Source organism: Stegastes partitus, unplaced genomic scaffold (assembly GCF_000690725.1).
Source record: "Stegastes partitus isolate 25-593 unplaced genomic scaffold, Stegastes_partitus-1.0.2 Scaffold649, whole genome shotgun sequence".
NCBI classification, from domain to species: Eukaryota; Metazoa; Chordata; class Actinopteri; family Pomacentridae; genus Stegastes; species Stegastes partitus.
Window position 1 is genome coordinate 255,934 of NW_007578380.1, and position 16,602 is coordinate 272,535.

The 16,602-nt window shown below is 39.7% G+C and overlaps 1 protein-coding gene across 3 annotated transcripts in view; it reads left to right on the forward strand.

Moving 5' to 3' along the window:
* Positions 1-16,602, forward strand: part of LOC103363285 (glutamate receptor 4) — a 174,177-nt gene that overhangs the window by 73,588 nt on the left and 83,987 nt on the right. For all 3 annotated transcript variants that reach the window (XM_008289968.1, XM_008289969.1, XM_008289970.1), the window contains exon 3: positions 12,658-12,897. In XM_008289968.1, the coding sequence (XP_008288190.1) occupies positions 12,658-12,897 (240 nt within the window). The remainder of the gene's footprint in view (positions 1-12,657; positions 12,898-16,602) is intronic.

A 16,602-nucleotide genomic window follows, 5' to 3' on the forward strand; every position in this document is an offset into this window, starting at 1 on the left:
AACCTTTAATCATACAAACTCCACCTTGCAAGTTGACATTATTAGTTCCTCAGGTTTGTTAAATATTAAAGTCCGAATTAGTGTTTTTGAAACTGTCATTGGTACACTGCAGTTTTCAAGGTGGGAATACTCCATGACTGCCTCCCTCATAATGTGTCTTCTAGCATGTAAAAACCACCACATGTTAACAAGGTAACAAACTTGATTTTCACCAGAGGGGGCCTTTAACATACAATACAATTAAACAAAACCGAGACTAATGGGAATGCCATTTGTTTTTGTGGTTATTTGGTCATAAACTAATTTATTGACAACCTGAAACAACCACGACTCCAGCATGGTTGAAAAAGTCAATATTTTCAGCTCAATTGTTACCACTTTTCCGTAGGTCATCTATTATCAGTAAGAGTAATTATTATAAGGCACTGTTGTGGGCTGTTGATCCTCCTCGTTGGCCTGTGCGTTTGTCCGGTTGACACAATAGGAGCTTGTTCAACCAAGCAATTAAACCTTTAAATGAATAAAATGTGAGCCTCAGTTAAACCATTATATTGTGTCCGACAGCAGTCGCGTCAAAAGAGGTGCTGAATTGAGAGACGGATGGATCGCTTGCAGCTGTGATCCTGTTCAAAATGGCTGCCTGCCCAGCGTGAGCACTGTGTACGGTCAGAAAAATACCGATGGCTTCTTTTCATCTGGACTGCTCAGACAAGGCCCGTATTGATTTTTTTTACCTCGTTGGAACTATTACGGGCACAAAGAAGCTTCATTCTCGTCCTTTCTATCCTTTTTCATGAAAGACCTCCACTCATGTTGTTCGCTTCTTTGTGAGTCGATGAAGATGTCTCGCTACAATCAAACACATTGAGGAGCTCATGGTAGAAAATGCCTTCAAAAATGACTTTCGCAATAATACCAGTCACTAGAACACACTGGAAAGGTTTTCAACACCGATGCATTGATGTGAGGAAATATGCTTTTGTGAATATCTCACATATGTGACATTTCTTTCTTTGAAACGTTGCTATTTTCACTTAAGCCCAGAAATCACTTTAAACAGTTGGTGTTCACTTTATTCCAGTTCAGTTATGGTAATAAAAAACATTAAAAACTGCTTCAGAATCACCCACCTTCTAATGCTGAGGAGCCAAATAACTAAAATGCTGCATCCATCCAATAAATAAAATGTAGGAAACAGTTTTCAAATATTACCTTCATTGTCAGTTCAATAAGGAAAAGGAACACAACAGGTTGGTCTAAGGTTGGAGATTAATCATTGAACTATATGGTAAAAAGTACATTAACCTGATACTACAACTAAAACATGAAATACAAATAGTTTTTATTGTCAGGAAGTCTGATTAAAAGACCAAACCTAGTAAAGATTTAAAAGCAAAATAAATAATACTCCAGTAATATTCATTAGAAAGCCAAATCTGAATTAATCAACAGCTGAAAGTAAATGCTAACAATTTATTTATTTATTTTTTGAGAATTGTTTGCTAAAAATTACAGTAAACTGCTGTTTATGGATATTCCTCAAAACTGTCAATGTTATATCTATCAGATATTTTTTACTTTTTTTTGGTAAGGAACCAGTGGTCTCAGTACGGGAAAGTCAGAAAGTAATCAGAGACAGATGTTGTTTTTGTGTCAAAATCACTCCATGCTTCAAGCTCCATAGAAAATTCCTCAATGGAATAAAAAAAAAAAAAAAAAGTGCTTTCTGCTGACAATCCCACAGTGCAACGCGGCACATCTGTGGCATAGCTCAACAGCTAATGGTGATGATGTGAAATAATGATGATATGTCCATTACAAAGGGAGTACTGGATGAGGGAACAAGAGATTCTAGATGTAGTCTTGGACTTCTTCGTGGGATTTGTACAAAAACAGTACCAGTATCACACCTTGTTTCCACACTGCTTTATTTGGTATCCATAAAATATGTGGACGACACCCCCTAATTGTTAAAGGCAAGGAAATCACCACTTTTTTAAAAAGAAATATGCACATTCCAGTTTCAGACCTCCAGATTTTCATATCTAAGGAACTGATCCTGTTAACTTGCAGGGCGGAGCTTTCTGTGTCACAGTTATTCATGAAAAATACTTGAACGTGCAACTTTAAAACAGAGGTGAGGTTTTAGGGGTCTTATTAACAACCAGAGAGGAACTTTAGAAGACCACTGTGCATGTACTCTGTGCATTAAACAAGCTAGCCTACTTACTTTGATATTTAAACATTCACAGTTTGACTGTCAACACAGTCAAGGAATAGCTTGTTAATAGCCGCTAACGCCAATGTTTTGACACAAGGTGTGGTTTTTACTGAAATCCACTTCAAAACATCTAATTTTTCAGTGCGCTTGAAAAGAATTTAAAAAAAGAAATGGAAAGAGGACATCACTGATCGTGGACATTCCCATCAAGGGACTTTCGGTTGACCATCAACCATACACAGACCGCCGTTGTCCTTTAAACCAAATTCTGTTTCAGTAGAATATGTGGTGACGTTTCTGTATACAGAAACCAATGCAATGTCAGATATTAATTAGAATCTATTCAATATTTCATCATTTTCTTTTTATCGATTGTTGGCATTTATATCAAAACACATCCCCAAATGCAGCCAGTTGCAGCTTCACCACCGGTAAGGCCTAAATAATGAACCTCAGGCTCCATGGATTTTAGACTATAACAAGTCTCCATCACCAGGGCAAAATCACTCCAGTGAAAATCGGCCATTTTTATGTTTTTATCACCTAATGAAAGCTGTAATATTTGGTATTATCCTTACGACAATGAGTCAGTAAACACTGCAGCTATTGAACCTGTTCTCAAAATTCTCAACTACAACCCTTCTGAATTTGATGCAGCAGAAATGAAGCACAACAAATGCAGCGCCCAATCGTTTCCTCTAAAAGGGTCATTTTATTGATGTAACAAACACCAAACTATATAAATAATTTAGCACAGTGATGCTGAAAGGCTGATGGATTTTGAAGTGTTACAGCAGGAAAAACAAAATTGGGGACGCCATAAATAAAGCGGGATAAATATACTCGCTCTTCCACGGGACCCGAAGAACTCGCTCAAATATTCCGGTGCATCGACTCCCAGGCAGCGCGCGTCGGATGTTTTTGCTCTAAAACAAGTGGTGAATAATGGAGGTTTGTTCTGTGCAGCTCAGATCGATATATTGACACGGCAGAGGTCGGGGGCAGTCATCATCAAACCGCCCTGTGCTGTGGGTGGGGCCTGACACCTGCGGGACCGAGGGGAAAGTGTGTCAATGGCACTAGACCACATCCAACTGATTTACACCGAGCACTGATGACGAAGCAGTTTAGCCGGCCCCCAAAGTCCCGCCAGTCAATAGGAGCCAACTGGGGAAGATTACGGGGGGTGTTGCGCGAGCCTCCGACAGCTGGGCTCAGACTTTCAGATGATTCAGACGTCGGCGGACACACTTCTGTCACATTCGCTCACATGCAGCTTATTTCAGCTCAAACAGATGATATGAGTTGATTTCAGACAAGTGTTATGTAAAATGACAGGAGGGCTTCTGTTAGTGTGTCAGGTCTGGCCCATTGATCAGCTGCACTGAGTGTGCTGTGTGTGCGCTCTGACCTGTTTGCGCAGTGGAGTGTGAGGCCAGCGGATGCGGTTTCAGGGTCACTGCTGGTGTGGGACTAAATGGACCAGTCCAGGAGGCCGGCCTGTCACTAGCGGCCGCCCACTCGCTGTCAGTACTACTGCTGTCACATCACTACTAGGTCATATGGAGCGATCTCTGTTTGATACAGCTTGACTCTGATGGATTACCGCTATTGGCCTCTGCTGTCTCTTTGCACTGCAGCAATCCTGTTCTCAGAAACACGTGAGGGCTGCCACATCTCAGACACAGGACAAGTCTCTTTGACAGTTTTTGTTTTGTTTTCAGGTGCAAAAAAAAATAATTTAAAAAATCACATCATCTACTGAACTCCGAGCGTTTTTTGCTCCTCACACATTTTCACTCACTGTGGGGTTCATTTATCACTGCAATATAAAGTCCTGCACTTCCGTGGAAACAACACAACCGTAACTAAAAGCTCAGAGAACTCAAAAATGTCTAAAAAACACAAAAAAGCAAAACATTTCTTCTATCTGTTGTAGACACAGCCTGCAGATCAGCCGAAATGGTTCTACATTTTTTTGCACAGGCCTGTTGGTTGCAGCTGAGTCTCTCATGACTTCCTGGTTGCACCAAGGAGGGCAGAATTTTTAGTTTTTTACAGAATCAGATTGGTGCAAACACTATATTTTGAGTGAATTTGTAAATGATGTGTATGAGTAGTATGAGATGCGAAGTTTAAGGACCATCAGAAAGGTCAAAATCTGAGGATTCCTTCTGGTTTTGCAGTGATTGATGATAAACTATGTCATTTTTGAGATTTCTTTTTAAAGACAATCTACTTTTAAAACCTGCGGGCGAGTTTTAGGGTTCAGAGGGTTGTCTGCAGAGAAACTGAATATTTCCCACTTTTCTTGTTTCACATTAGAGTTAGAGTGACTAATAAGTAATTTTTGAAGAAAAAAAAGGTCTAATTGATCTTCTTAAATGTGAATATTTTCTAATTCTTTTCATTCTCTATGACTGGAAAGTGAAGATCTTTGAGTTGTCGACGAAACAATACATTTGAGGACATGAACTTGGGCTTTGGGACATTTTTCTGAGGTTTTACAGACCAAACAAATAAACAGCTCAACAAGAAAAAAACCTGACAGATCACTCAAGAGTAAAAATAATCATTAGTCATGGCACTATTTTAAATATATATATTTATAAAACATAGAGGCAGAAATGACTTCTGTACACTGACTAACTTGACATATATATCCATCCATTATCTCTACGCCTTAATCCTCACTCGGGTCGCGGGGGGCTGGAGCCTATGACAGCTGACTCAGGGTGAATGCAGGGGACACCCTGGACAGGTCACCAGTCTATCACAGGGCTACACTTAGAGACAGACAACCAAGCACACTCACATTCACACCTACAGACAATTTAGAATCACCAATTAACCTCAGCATGTTTTTGGATTTGTGAGAGGAAGCCATACAGCTGATAAACCCTCCTCTGTTGCAGCTGAGCAGTTTGTCTTGGCTCTGAACTACCTGTAGGAATGAAATTAATGTATCTCCACAGGGGACTTGGCAAACGGTGGAATTGATCAATTCTTCTCACTCCAGACCTCCATCAATCTGAAATCCAGGCCTGTGGATTTGGCTCGGCGTTATCGGTCACAACACTGTGTGAAAAGCATTTGAACACTTCAGCCTGGGACGACTATTTAAACACTTGGTGTCACTGACCGAACATGCAAACTGCTCGAATCAGCATTTAGATAGTTTTTCAAATGTTTTTATCTTTCAGCCACTTGGGGGCAGCTGAACACGCTGTGAATACAACCCTGACATTTGCCACTTCATAGAGTTTGTGAACATGCCTGCAAACAGTTGGTTATTTGCACATCCAGCATTTATTAAACATTTTCTTGTCATCTGATGGAAACACTGTTCACTTTCCTGCTGGCTCTGATTTGATGTGAGTTTGCCTGTGAGGCTGGAGGGTGATGAGAGCACTGAGACTGATCCAGATATGTAAAGTTTCTGGCCTAAAAACCCGAACCAATGAGCAGAAAGACACTAACGAGGCTCTGCTGACTTGTGATAATTCTCTGTCTGGGATTTATGATTCCACAGAGTCATTTTGAACATAAAAAATATTAAATAGTGCATCTTTAAACACTGCTTTTAAACGTGGCAGTCTGTTCACTTTTATTTTTGTGTCCATAAAAGTGAGCACCTCCCTGTCTGACAGGTTGATCGTATACATGAAGGATCCCATAGGAATATATTGATATACAGAGGATTTTTGGTATTAAAAGCAGTTTTTATTTATCGGTTAACTCCCTACAAAGTGCAGCAAACCTAAATCAAATTAATTTGTGGCATCAGTCAATATTTGCTTTTAAAATAACAGCAGGAAATCCCGAAGAGATCCTCGGAAGGAAACCGAACAAACCCTCTGGTGAGCATTCACAGGGCAGACTGTTCGTTGTTTTATGGTTCTGATGGATTCTTTTTTCAGCACCGAGGCAATCTGTTTTAATGAAATGGATAACACTCATCGTTTGCCATTTGGCATGTGGCGTGCATCCATCCGGCACCGTCCACTGTGCCAGAGCCTCTCAGGACGCCCTGATCTCACTGGCAGCTCCTCGCTGGGTGGAAGTGTGACCTTGAAGGAGAGCTTTGTTACGCTCACAGTTGGACGGGACATATAGTGAGGAACTTTATGGAATATTTCAGCATCGGAGCATCTGAAAAGCTGCCAGCCGGACAGCTGCTTCAGGATTTCCAAACCTTCTGTTGATGTTTTTCATGGTGCTTTTAGAACGATTTGTGTGAAGAAGACTTTGCTTTTGTTAGAGATGGAAAATAGCAGTTTAGAGGAATTTAATTTTTTTGCTGCATTGCATCCTCACTGCACATTTCATGTTAATGCTCTGAACCTCAAGCAGTTCCTCAATGTCACATTTTAACTCATTTTTCACTGCAGTATAAAGTCCTTCATCTTTATGGAAACAGCACAACCATGACTAGAAGTAGAGAGAACTTAGAAATGTCTTTTGGGCAGTATGAGTGACAGTGGCATAAATCATATTTTTAAAAAAACAAAAAAAAAGGGCTCATAATGTTGCCAATACTGGGGGGGTATGTAGTTCAATTGTTTTCACCCATGTCTCCTTTTTTTCTGCGTGTAAACGCCATCTGCAGTTCAGCTGAAAAGTCCCAGAATTTTTGTCACATGGCTGTTGGTTGCACCTGAGTCACTAATATTTTCACAGTTGCACTGAGGAACGCAGAATTTTCTGTTTTTTTGAGAATCTGGGTCACCCAAATGTTTTGGGGTTTTTTTGCTAAAATTTAAATGACACACATAATAAAAGTATTTTTAATGAAATATCACAATTTTAAGCTTAGATTCAGATGTCATGTCATGGATGAGTAGTTTAAGGTTTGTCCTAAAGTTGAGAATCCAGTGCGTCTTCGTGTTTTCACAGTTTCTGACTCTGATAAATGGAGATTTCTTTTAAAGCCAACATGTCTTTCAAACCTGTCGGTGCGTTTTGGAGTTCAGAGGGTTTATAATCAATCAGCAAATCAATCATGATGTCTTATTATGTATTTTAAGATAACATCAAAAAAGACATTGATCCTGTGTGTCCCAAGCTGTGTAGAGATCGACTGATGTGATTTCTTTTTTGGTTTGTTTTTAAAGGTCCAATACTGATTATTATTAATCAATGAGACCAACAGCTGACATCTGAAACTCATATAATGTCTTTTGTATTTCTATTTACACGTGTTTGCTTAAAACAGAACTTTTTGACGTTTATCCTTCAGTGGTAATAGGTTATTTTTAAATAAATAGTTTATGTATAAATAAATGGATTTGATCAGGAATCGCTTTAAAAAGATAACAAAACCAATAATTGGTAAAATGGGGAATATTGTTCTTGATAATCAGTTGAGTCCAACAGCTCTGTATAGAAGAAATTATACAGCTGCAATATTTGTACTTTTGGTATATTTTGATGCTTATACTTCTATCTTTCAGCATCTTTGTAATATAAATGCAACTGTGAGAGTACTTAATATGCATTTTAGTCAATGTATGATAATAAATCCTATTGTTATCGGCTTCTTGGTCCTACTTTAACATGCATGTAGTTGAGACACAGCAGCTGTAATAAATTATTATTGGTTGTAGTAATGTTGTTTTGTTGCATTAACAGTTGGAGTCTAATGAAAACAGGCAGCAAATTGGAAACAAACAGAAAGTTTAAATCTCAGACCAGCAGGTTTCCTTCCATACATATTAATGTGTTGTTATTCAGACTGGTATTTCTGCATAACAGCGTGCGCAGAGTGGGTCTGGGCTAGCATGTGAGGATTCAGGAAAGTGTGTGTGTGTGTGTGTGTGTGTGTGTGTGTGTGCACTGATGTCATCCTATCCCTCCCCTATCCCTCCAGGGGACATCAGTGGGCTGTGTGGATTTTCCAACCTCTGGTCTGCTTTCTTGGTTGAGTGGACTCCCTCTCTAGCATGACTCGTGATCGCATTCGTCCCTCAATAAGGACACACACACACACACACACACACACACACACACACACACACACACACACACACACAGACGTACTCAGAGTAGGCTTTATTTACTGTGTGTGTGGTCTCCAGGGAACATGTGTGGCCATACGTGAAAAAAAGTGTTTATATTATATTATATATTATATTTACTACATTATTTGACTGCTTAAGTCCAGCTTAAGTTAAATTGGGCTTTTTTTTTTCTTATGTAGCATGCATATCTTCTTTAAATAACCCAAAAAATAGATAATTACCTAAAATATAATGAATAGAGATGTAATTTTAAGTGAATTTGCATAAAGCAGCATCATCATTGTCTGACAGAAACAGTAACGGAACAGCGACTCTTAATATCACTTTAAAGAGCCCATATTATACACAATTACAGCTTTATCATTTTATTTTTAAAGGCCCACTAGAATATGTTTAATGTTCAGAAAATACCTTTCCTTATATCGTACACTGATGCAGCACTTCTTCTTACCGTCTGTTTGAAACATTCTGTTTTAGCTCCTGTCTCTGCTCTGATTGGTCAGCTGGTTCAACGAAGGCAAAACAACATTGGTTACGTATCGTATGTTCAAATGTCTGAGTATGAGGACGTAGCTCTAGCTGAAGCATTTCCAGTGAGGAAATAATGGCGGACTGTAAGGGAACTGCTAGTCAGGCGTTATGCAAATGTGTAACACAGTGATGTCAGTAAGTAACAGAAGAAAAGCCTGGACTTCGAATGAGGTGTTTCAGGCAGGTAAGGAACTGTTTTCTGTGGAAGACAGTATCTCCCTTTGGTGTGGACTGCACAAAAAAAGCAGCTAAATAACACACTAAAGGAAAGATAAAAAACACAAAAGCTTAATACAAGTTCTTTATCACCAATTGGAAACAAACTACGAACACAATGTTGACATATTCTCAACTTTTGCTCTGATGTGGCAAACCTGTGAGCAAAGACACATCAAACAAATACACGGCAACATTAGCATTCATTTGGACTCATGCTTCTGTCCACTTTAGGAATAAATATCCAGTATTCATAGATTGTTTTTCTTTTAGCTCTTTTGGTTTCCATTTGCTCATAAAGGAAATATCTGGTTCTTTTGTGGCTGAATATCTCCTCCAAAGCGACATGTTAACTTTGTCTGTCGTTTGCCATTTACCTGCTAGCCAGGAAGCATTGTGTAGCATGCAGGTAGTGGATTTTTATTTTATTTTTTCTTTATTTTCTAATGAAATCAGGTACTTGTGGCAATCTGAAACACCCGTAAAAGTGACTAAAAGACTAAAATTATGATCCAGGAAACCAAAACAATGAGATGATGATTCTGAAACACTCGATAGAAAAGGCTGCAACACTTGACTAACTATTTTTGAAAATCAATTAGTCTGTTATATTTCTTTTAAGAAAAACATCAGAAAGCTCTGATTTCAGCTTCTTAAATGTGAATATTTTCCACTTTCTTTCCACCTCTATGACAGTAAACTGAATGTCTTTGGGTTGTGGACAAACAAGATATTTGAGGACATCACCTTGGGCCATTTTCTGACATTTTATAGACCAAACAAACTAAAATAACACACATCGGCTCAGTACAGCTAATATTAGGAAAGTCATCCATTCCTTTTTTTTTTTTTTTAACATGTATGTTCTTTCTGAACCCTCAAACATCCACAGAGGTAAAAGTGAGCTGCTGAAGTCAGTTTACAGACTAGATGACAAATCAGCTCATCATTGAAACATACCTGTAAATGTCAGCAATCATAAAGGTACATTTTTCAGTGCTGCTGCTAAAGAAACGCTGTCCGTTCTTGGCTCATGTTCTCTCTCTGCAGCACTGGTTTGTTTAGATCTCCTGCTGGCTCAGTTGTCAGTCAGACGTCGTCCTGCCCACTCACAGCCTCGGAGGATAAATTGGTTGGACACAGACCCTCTAATCCAACGTCGGCAAGGTGGATTTTCGAACCTTTCCAGACACCCAACGAGCACATCAGTCGAGCATAAAGCCGGCTTAAAGGAGCATTACGTCTATATATCCATAAACCCCCTTTTCCTTCATTTGGAAATCACTTTGCTTTTTTTCCTGCAAAAACTTTGTGATTTCAGTCGGAATTTATGCTCAAATTCTTGTCTGCTCAAGTGCTGTTCTGTGAATCTATAGAACAGTCTGCACAACCTGCACTGCAAACTTTAGCTGTGATGTTACAACAGTCCTGCCTCCAGTGTTTCCCCAGATTCTGCACCTCCATGTACCTTAATTGTGTGCAGAACAGAGGAAGAAGAGTGTCTTCGCTCTCGCTGTCTGACTGTTGTCTTGTTTGTCTCGCTGAGAGAGCGAGATTAGAAAAGACAGAGTCTCTCTCTCTCTCTCTCTCTCTCTCTGTCTCCACAGTCGAGAGCTGCACTCTGCATAGAAACAATGGGCTTGTCAGTGAAGCAGCCCTCTTGTTTGCTTCCCTACCCCCCATTTTCCTCTAACAACAGGAACATCTTGAGCTCTTCCTTCAGTTTCACTCTGATTCTGCTCGTACCCGGAAACTGGCAGAGGATGCTCATTATCTTCCCTTTCTGTTGTTGTTCTGTGTGAGTAAAAAGTGGGCAATTATAGTACGGCTCTTGTAGACAGCCAAACCTTTCTATAATGAGAAGATCTCCTCAAGCAGGACGCACTGTGTGTGTGTGTGTGTGTATATATATATATATATATATATATGTGTGTGTGTGTGTGTGTGTGTGGACAGCTTGTGCAGGCTTTATGCAAATGCAAAGTTTCAGTTTAATTTGAAGTCCGACTAATAAAACACACAACAGATGCAGGTTCGGTCTGTGCTGCTTTTAATGTCATGAATCGGTGCCGCGTGAGCATGATGCGTTTTGTTAATGGGGGATGTATATCTGCACAATGGCGAAGGGGGGGGGGGATGAGTCAATGCGCCGCCAGGAAATGTTGGTGCCGTTGTTGCTGTTTAAACGGGGGAAGAGAACGGCTTCCGAGATGAAAGCATCAGAGGAAACGGATGCGTTTGGTTTTGATCTCTGTTTACTGCGTTCAGCGTTTCTCTTGAAAGGATTTAAAGTGGTAATCAGAGGGATAATGGTTTGTTATTTTGTCTCCAGTTGCCGTGCTAAGCGGTTATTGCCGTGGTGATTCTTGCACCACATTTCCAAGCAATCAATTGTCATTCAAAACAGCGAGCATTGTTGTTGTTTTTTTTTTTATTATTATTTATTTATTTTTTTATCTTTTATTATATGATGGCGATCGCTGCTCATATTAACCACCCAGTTCTTTCTATTCACTTCTAGCAAGCTGGAAATACCACTATCTGTGTGCATGGGACTAGATTTCTGTCTTTGTACTATTTAAAGGGGGAAAAAAAGTGTTTCTCTGGAGATGAGCCCTCATTGTATGTTGCTTTTTGCTCCTGAACAATGAAATTATCCTGGGAGAAAGTGCTCAGTGGAAGAAATGTAAACTGATTCACAGCCTGATGACATCCTTTGTTGTATAGCTATGTGGAAATAACAGAGGAAAAAACTACTTACTTTATAAATGTATCTGTTTCCAACTGCCCTACTTTTTCTCTTTAACCCTCTGAATCCCAAATCTAGCTGTTGGGTTTGAAAGGCATCTCATCTTTTAAAACCATTTATTAGAGAAAGACACTGTAAAAAACTAAGATTTGTGTGTTCCTCAGAGACCATGACTGAGTCAGCTGCAACCAACGGTCAAAAATTCAGGGAGGATTCGGTTGAACTGCAGGCAGTGTTTGCAGAAAGGAGAGAGGAGACAAGTGTGGAAACAATTTAGAGAGACTGGGAGAAAAAAGACACCTGCTTGATCAATAAAAATAAATGCAGCATGGCTCATAAATATACATTCTGCATTCTACATTCCCCCCATTCTAAAAAAAAATTGAACTTCCTTTTTTCTTTATTTTATAATTTGCAGCAATATAACTGTGTCAAACTGAAGAGAAGACATTTCTGAGTTCTGTCTGCTTCTCGTTATGGTTGTTTGGTTTCCATGGAGGTTCAGGACTTTATATTGCAGCAAAAAATGAGCCCACAGTGAGTGAAAATGTGACAGATTCTGCACAGAGATTGGTTCAGAGGGTTGATATAAATCCAAAGGCTGTGCATGATGTAAAAGAGGTTGCTTAAAATGACAAAATCCAAAGAGAGCTATGTCCAGTTCCACAGTTTTGGTTGCTGTCAACTTCGTTTTCCAGCCATAGCAGGCAGCAGTTTCCAGCAAAATAAGAAAAGGCTATAACTGAATCAAAACCACTGATGAGTTTGGGATTAAGCTCAGGAGTAACTTATTTAGGATTCTTTTGACTACTTTTACTCTATATCCGTCCAGTGCCATGTTGTTTTTCCTGTGCTCTTTCATTCCCAGCTGCTCTGTTGTGTTTATTAATCAGTTTGGATGCTGTCGTTTCCCTCCTCAGTTTGCTCCCAGTACTCTCGCGGTGTCTTCGCCATCTTCGGCCTGTACGACAAGCGCTCGGTCCACACGTTGACGTCCTTCTGCAGCGCCCTGCACATCTCCCTCATCACACCCAGCTTCCCCACCGAGGGCGAGAGCCAGTTCACCCTGCAGCTCCGGCCCTCCATCCGGGGGGCGCTGCTGTCCCTGCTCGACCACTACGACTGGAACAAGTTTGTCTTTCTGTACGACACGGACCGAGGTGAGTGACGAGAACAAAGGGCATTTTCGGCCTTTGTTTTGGAAGCTTACATAAAAGTTGATTTTATGGAAGCGGCGCTAACTTGTGAGTGTACAACACTCATCTAACTGACAACCTTTTAAAAGTACCATCTATTGATCTCAGTGAACTAATGAACTCTGCTTTTTGTGTATGTGAAACTGTCCTCGCCGGGAAAAAAAAACAAAAAAAAACAACAGCGTGGGCCATTTGTTCAAATTGAGCTGTGATAGAAATGTTCCCTGGAAATGAAAACCTTTGACGTTCTGTCAAAACACACTTTGCTTGCCACTGAAAAACAACTGAAACAACTTCCAACCAATCACACGGCAGTTCTTTAGGTATCAAACATTGGACAGAAAGATGGGAGCCGCTTCAGAAGCGAGCCACGATTATCTTTAAATCCAACACAAACAGGTTGATTTATATCATCTCAGCCAACTGTGCCAACAAACAGGAAAAACCGTAAACCTACTGAAGAATGCAAAGTTGAAGCATTTGTACGTGATTATGCAGCAAAGCAAACTTTCCGAGAAACATCCCTGCAACAGATTTTGCTTTTTCCAGCATCACATGAGTTGTTTTTGGTTAAGATTGTGGTGCAGATACACATGCAACTGTCCAACCATATACACTTCTTTATTTTGAGAGAATAAGATTTTAGCTGTCAATCCACCAATAGATGAATTTAAACGAAAGAATCTAAAACGAAATATTAACTTCATTTCTAAGGTGCATTCTTTGGGCAGTCGTGTCTCATCCTATACTGAGAAAATACCATTCTGTTCCCCGAGTATACAGTAGAAAATGTTCAATATGAACTCTGTTGATGCATCTATCAGTTATTATCACCTGTTTATTTCCATTTATTTCTGTTCTGGGTCTATTCTCCTAAATTATAGACAATATCGAACACAGAAAAAAAGTAATAATTTACATGTTGATTGTAAAAAAAGAAAAGAAAAAAAAAATGCTGAAAAATGTCCACATCAAAAATCTGTATATTTACCAGGAGTCATTCTGTCTTTTACATCTGACCCCAAAGTTACACGTTTTACTGTATTTGAATCAGCTCAAAACAAGAATCTTTATTTTACAGATAGTTATTTTCACCACTTTTAGTCTTTGAAAGATGTGATATTTCATCATTTCTGGCATCCTCGCTGCCAAGTTTTTGCAGCTAATACTTGAGACGTCTCTTAAAATACAGCGAACAATGTGAGTCCATCAGTTGTGAAACCGGTTTGATTGATTTCAGAAACAATAATTTTATTAAGGTGGTTTGCCGGTTTGCTGCCCACAGCTGCCTGACCTTGTGTCACATCATTTCCTTTGATTTTGATAAATACCTGCAGAGTCACACAGCAGCGGAAACGATGAGAAATTGATTAAACTGAATTGATGTGATGCATTTAAATACAGCAACAGAAACTTCATGAACACAGGATCTGATGGTAAACAGTGTTCACTGCAGTCAACAAACTTAAATGTTAATTAGATGGATTTTCTTTCCACAATATAAAACCTAAACACCTAATGTTCACCTGTGTAGCTACACCCCACAGCGACACTTGTTTATTCAATCTTTTATCCTTCTTAGAAATGTTCTTCATGTTAATGTTTGCTGTAATGCAAAAAAACACCAAATAAAATTCCTCATATGTGAAAATCTACTTGGCATTAAAACTGATTCTAATTCTAACCAGACCTCACATAAACACCCACAACGTCAAAGTAGAGACAACACTTAATTACCGTTGTGATTTTGTTGAATTATTAATGCTTTTTTTTTTTTTAAACCACCTGATGCATAAACCTAATAATAGTAATGAAAGGGATCATGCTGGAGTCACAGGTGTCATTTAAGGATAGAGTATATATTAAAAAGGATGTATATTAACTAAATATCATGAATAAATAAGTCATCTTTAAATCAATGGGACACAAAATAAGGTTCATTAAATTCAACAGGGCAGAGCTAAAAAAGCATAACTCACATGTCTGATAATAACAGATCAAATGAAGTTTAGATAAAAAGAAAGGTTCATTCTGTGGCATTTAGGCGTCAAAACTAATGACGCACGATATTAAAATTTCTGGTCGATACCGATATTAAGATTTCTGATAATGCCGATAACCGATATTACCAATGTCGATATTCAGTTTATGTTCACACCGAAAAATCAGTATAAGTAAGCACTGTGAGAACGTGGAAACTATTCAAAAGAAGCCCAAATTAGACCACATAGTCTTTGTTATGTAACAAAAGTAAAACAGGACCAGTTAAAGTAAAAACATCTGTGAAATAGCAGCAATATCAAACGTAGAGGCGAAGGCGCTATGTTAGAAATTCATTGGTTTTTCATATTGGCTAAATTTGTTGGACTGATAATAATAAATCAGGAAAAATACTGATATCAGCTGATACAGATGTGGTCACCGATATATTGTGCATCCTCAGTAAAAACCCGCAGATTTATCTCCAGAAATGTTCTTGGAATAAATTCAAAACATCCCCAGATCTTAGAAATCAACCCGACCCAACTGAAAAGATGGCTTTAAATGCAGTGACTCCGTCGGCAGGCTTCCTCTCAGCTGGGAATGTCCCCGTTCTTGATCCCATCCGGTGTGCTTTTTGCCCTTGCGCCCCCCTGACATGGCCGACACCGAGGTGCGAATGGATGCGCTTCAAAAAATAATGGCTGTGTTTTGTCCCCACAACATGTCTTGGTTGCTGGGGGTGGGGGGGACGGGGGGGGGTGACGCCACGTGATCAATAATGCAGTGCAGCTGCGGTCGTGGACAGTGTTGCCGTATCTGTTGCTTGATTTTCCACCTGAGGACACAAGCTCTTCTCTATGTTTCTTCCTCTTCTGTTTTTTTTCTTTCTTTCTTTCATTCTTACCCCCTTCTTTCTTTTTCGTATTCACCCCACCGTGTCACATTTCCATTACAAGACAGAATGGATATGGGCTACTGCTTGGATCTCCACATCTCGCTTTCATACATTTTCCAGAAGGTAGTCAGGGGGGTTTCATTCTGTCTCTGTGCTGCTGTGGGAGGGGGGGAACTGCAGTGAATGTGTGAGTAGATTGGCTGCACCAGGGGCTGCAGAGTGAGGACCGTATCAGGATCCGTTCAGAACAACTCATTCCCTGCTTCTTTTTCTCTTATCTCAGCTCCTACATGCTTGACTGGGTAAAAAGCCGCGTCTCCTTTCAACAAAACCGACTTGTATCTGATCAAGTGTTCTCCTCCTCCTCTCCCCCCGACCCAAAAAAAAAAAAAAACCCACAACAAAGGCTTCTCGCAGATTGGCCAAGGACACACAATACGACTCGTTCGGGCCGCTCGCAGCCTCGATCTGGTGTCACAACGGATTCCAGATCAGCTTTAGTTATTGTGACAGGAATGCAGATGATCTCATGGTGTGAGAAATCTCGAGACTTTAGGCTGTTGTGATTCAGATGCTTAATGTGCAGCGAAGCTCTGCTCAATGCAGGAAGGGAAGTGTGAGGGTTTTTAACAAAGTGATGGTGCAAAAAAAAAAAAAAAGCACAAATAGAAACTCTGTCACGATGAATTCTAATCTAAAATCCACAGGCCTTTATTGATCCTTCTAGATTCATAAGTCACAGCATCGACTCACAACACAACTGGAGCAAGATGGAGCCGCCTCCGAATAAA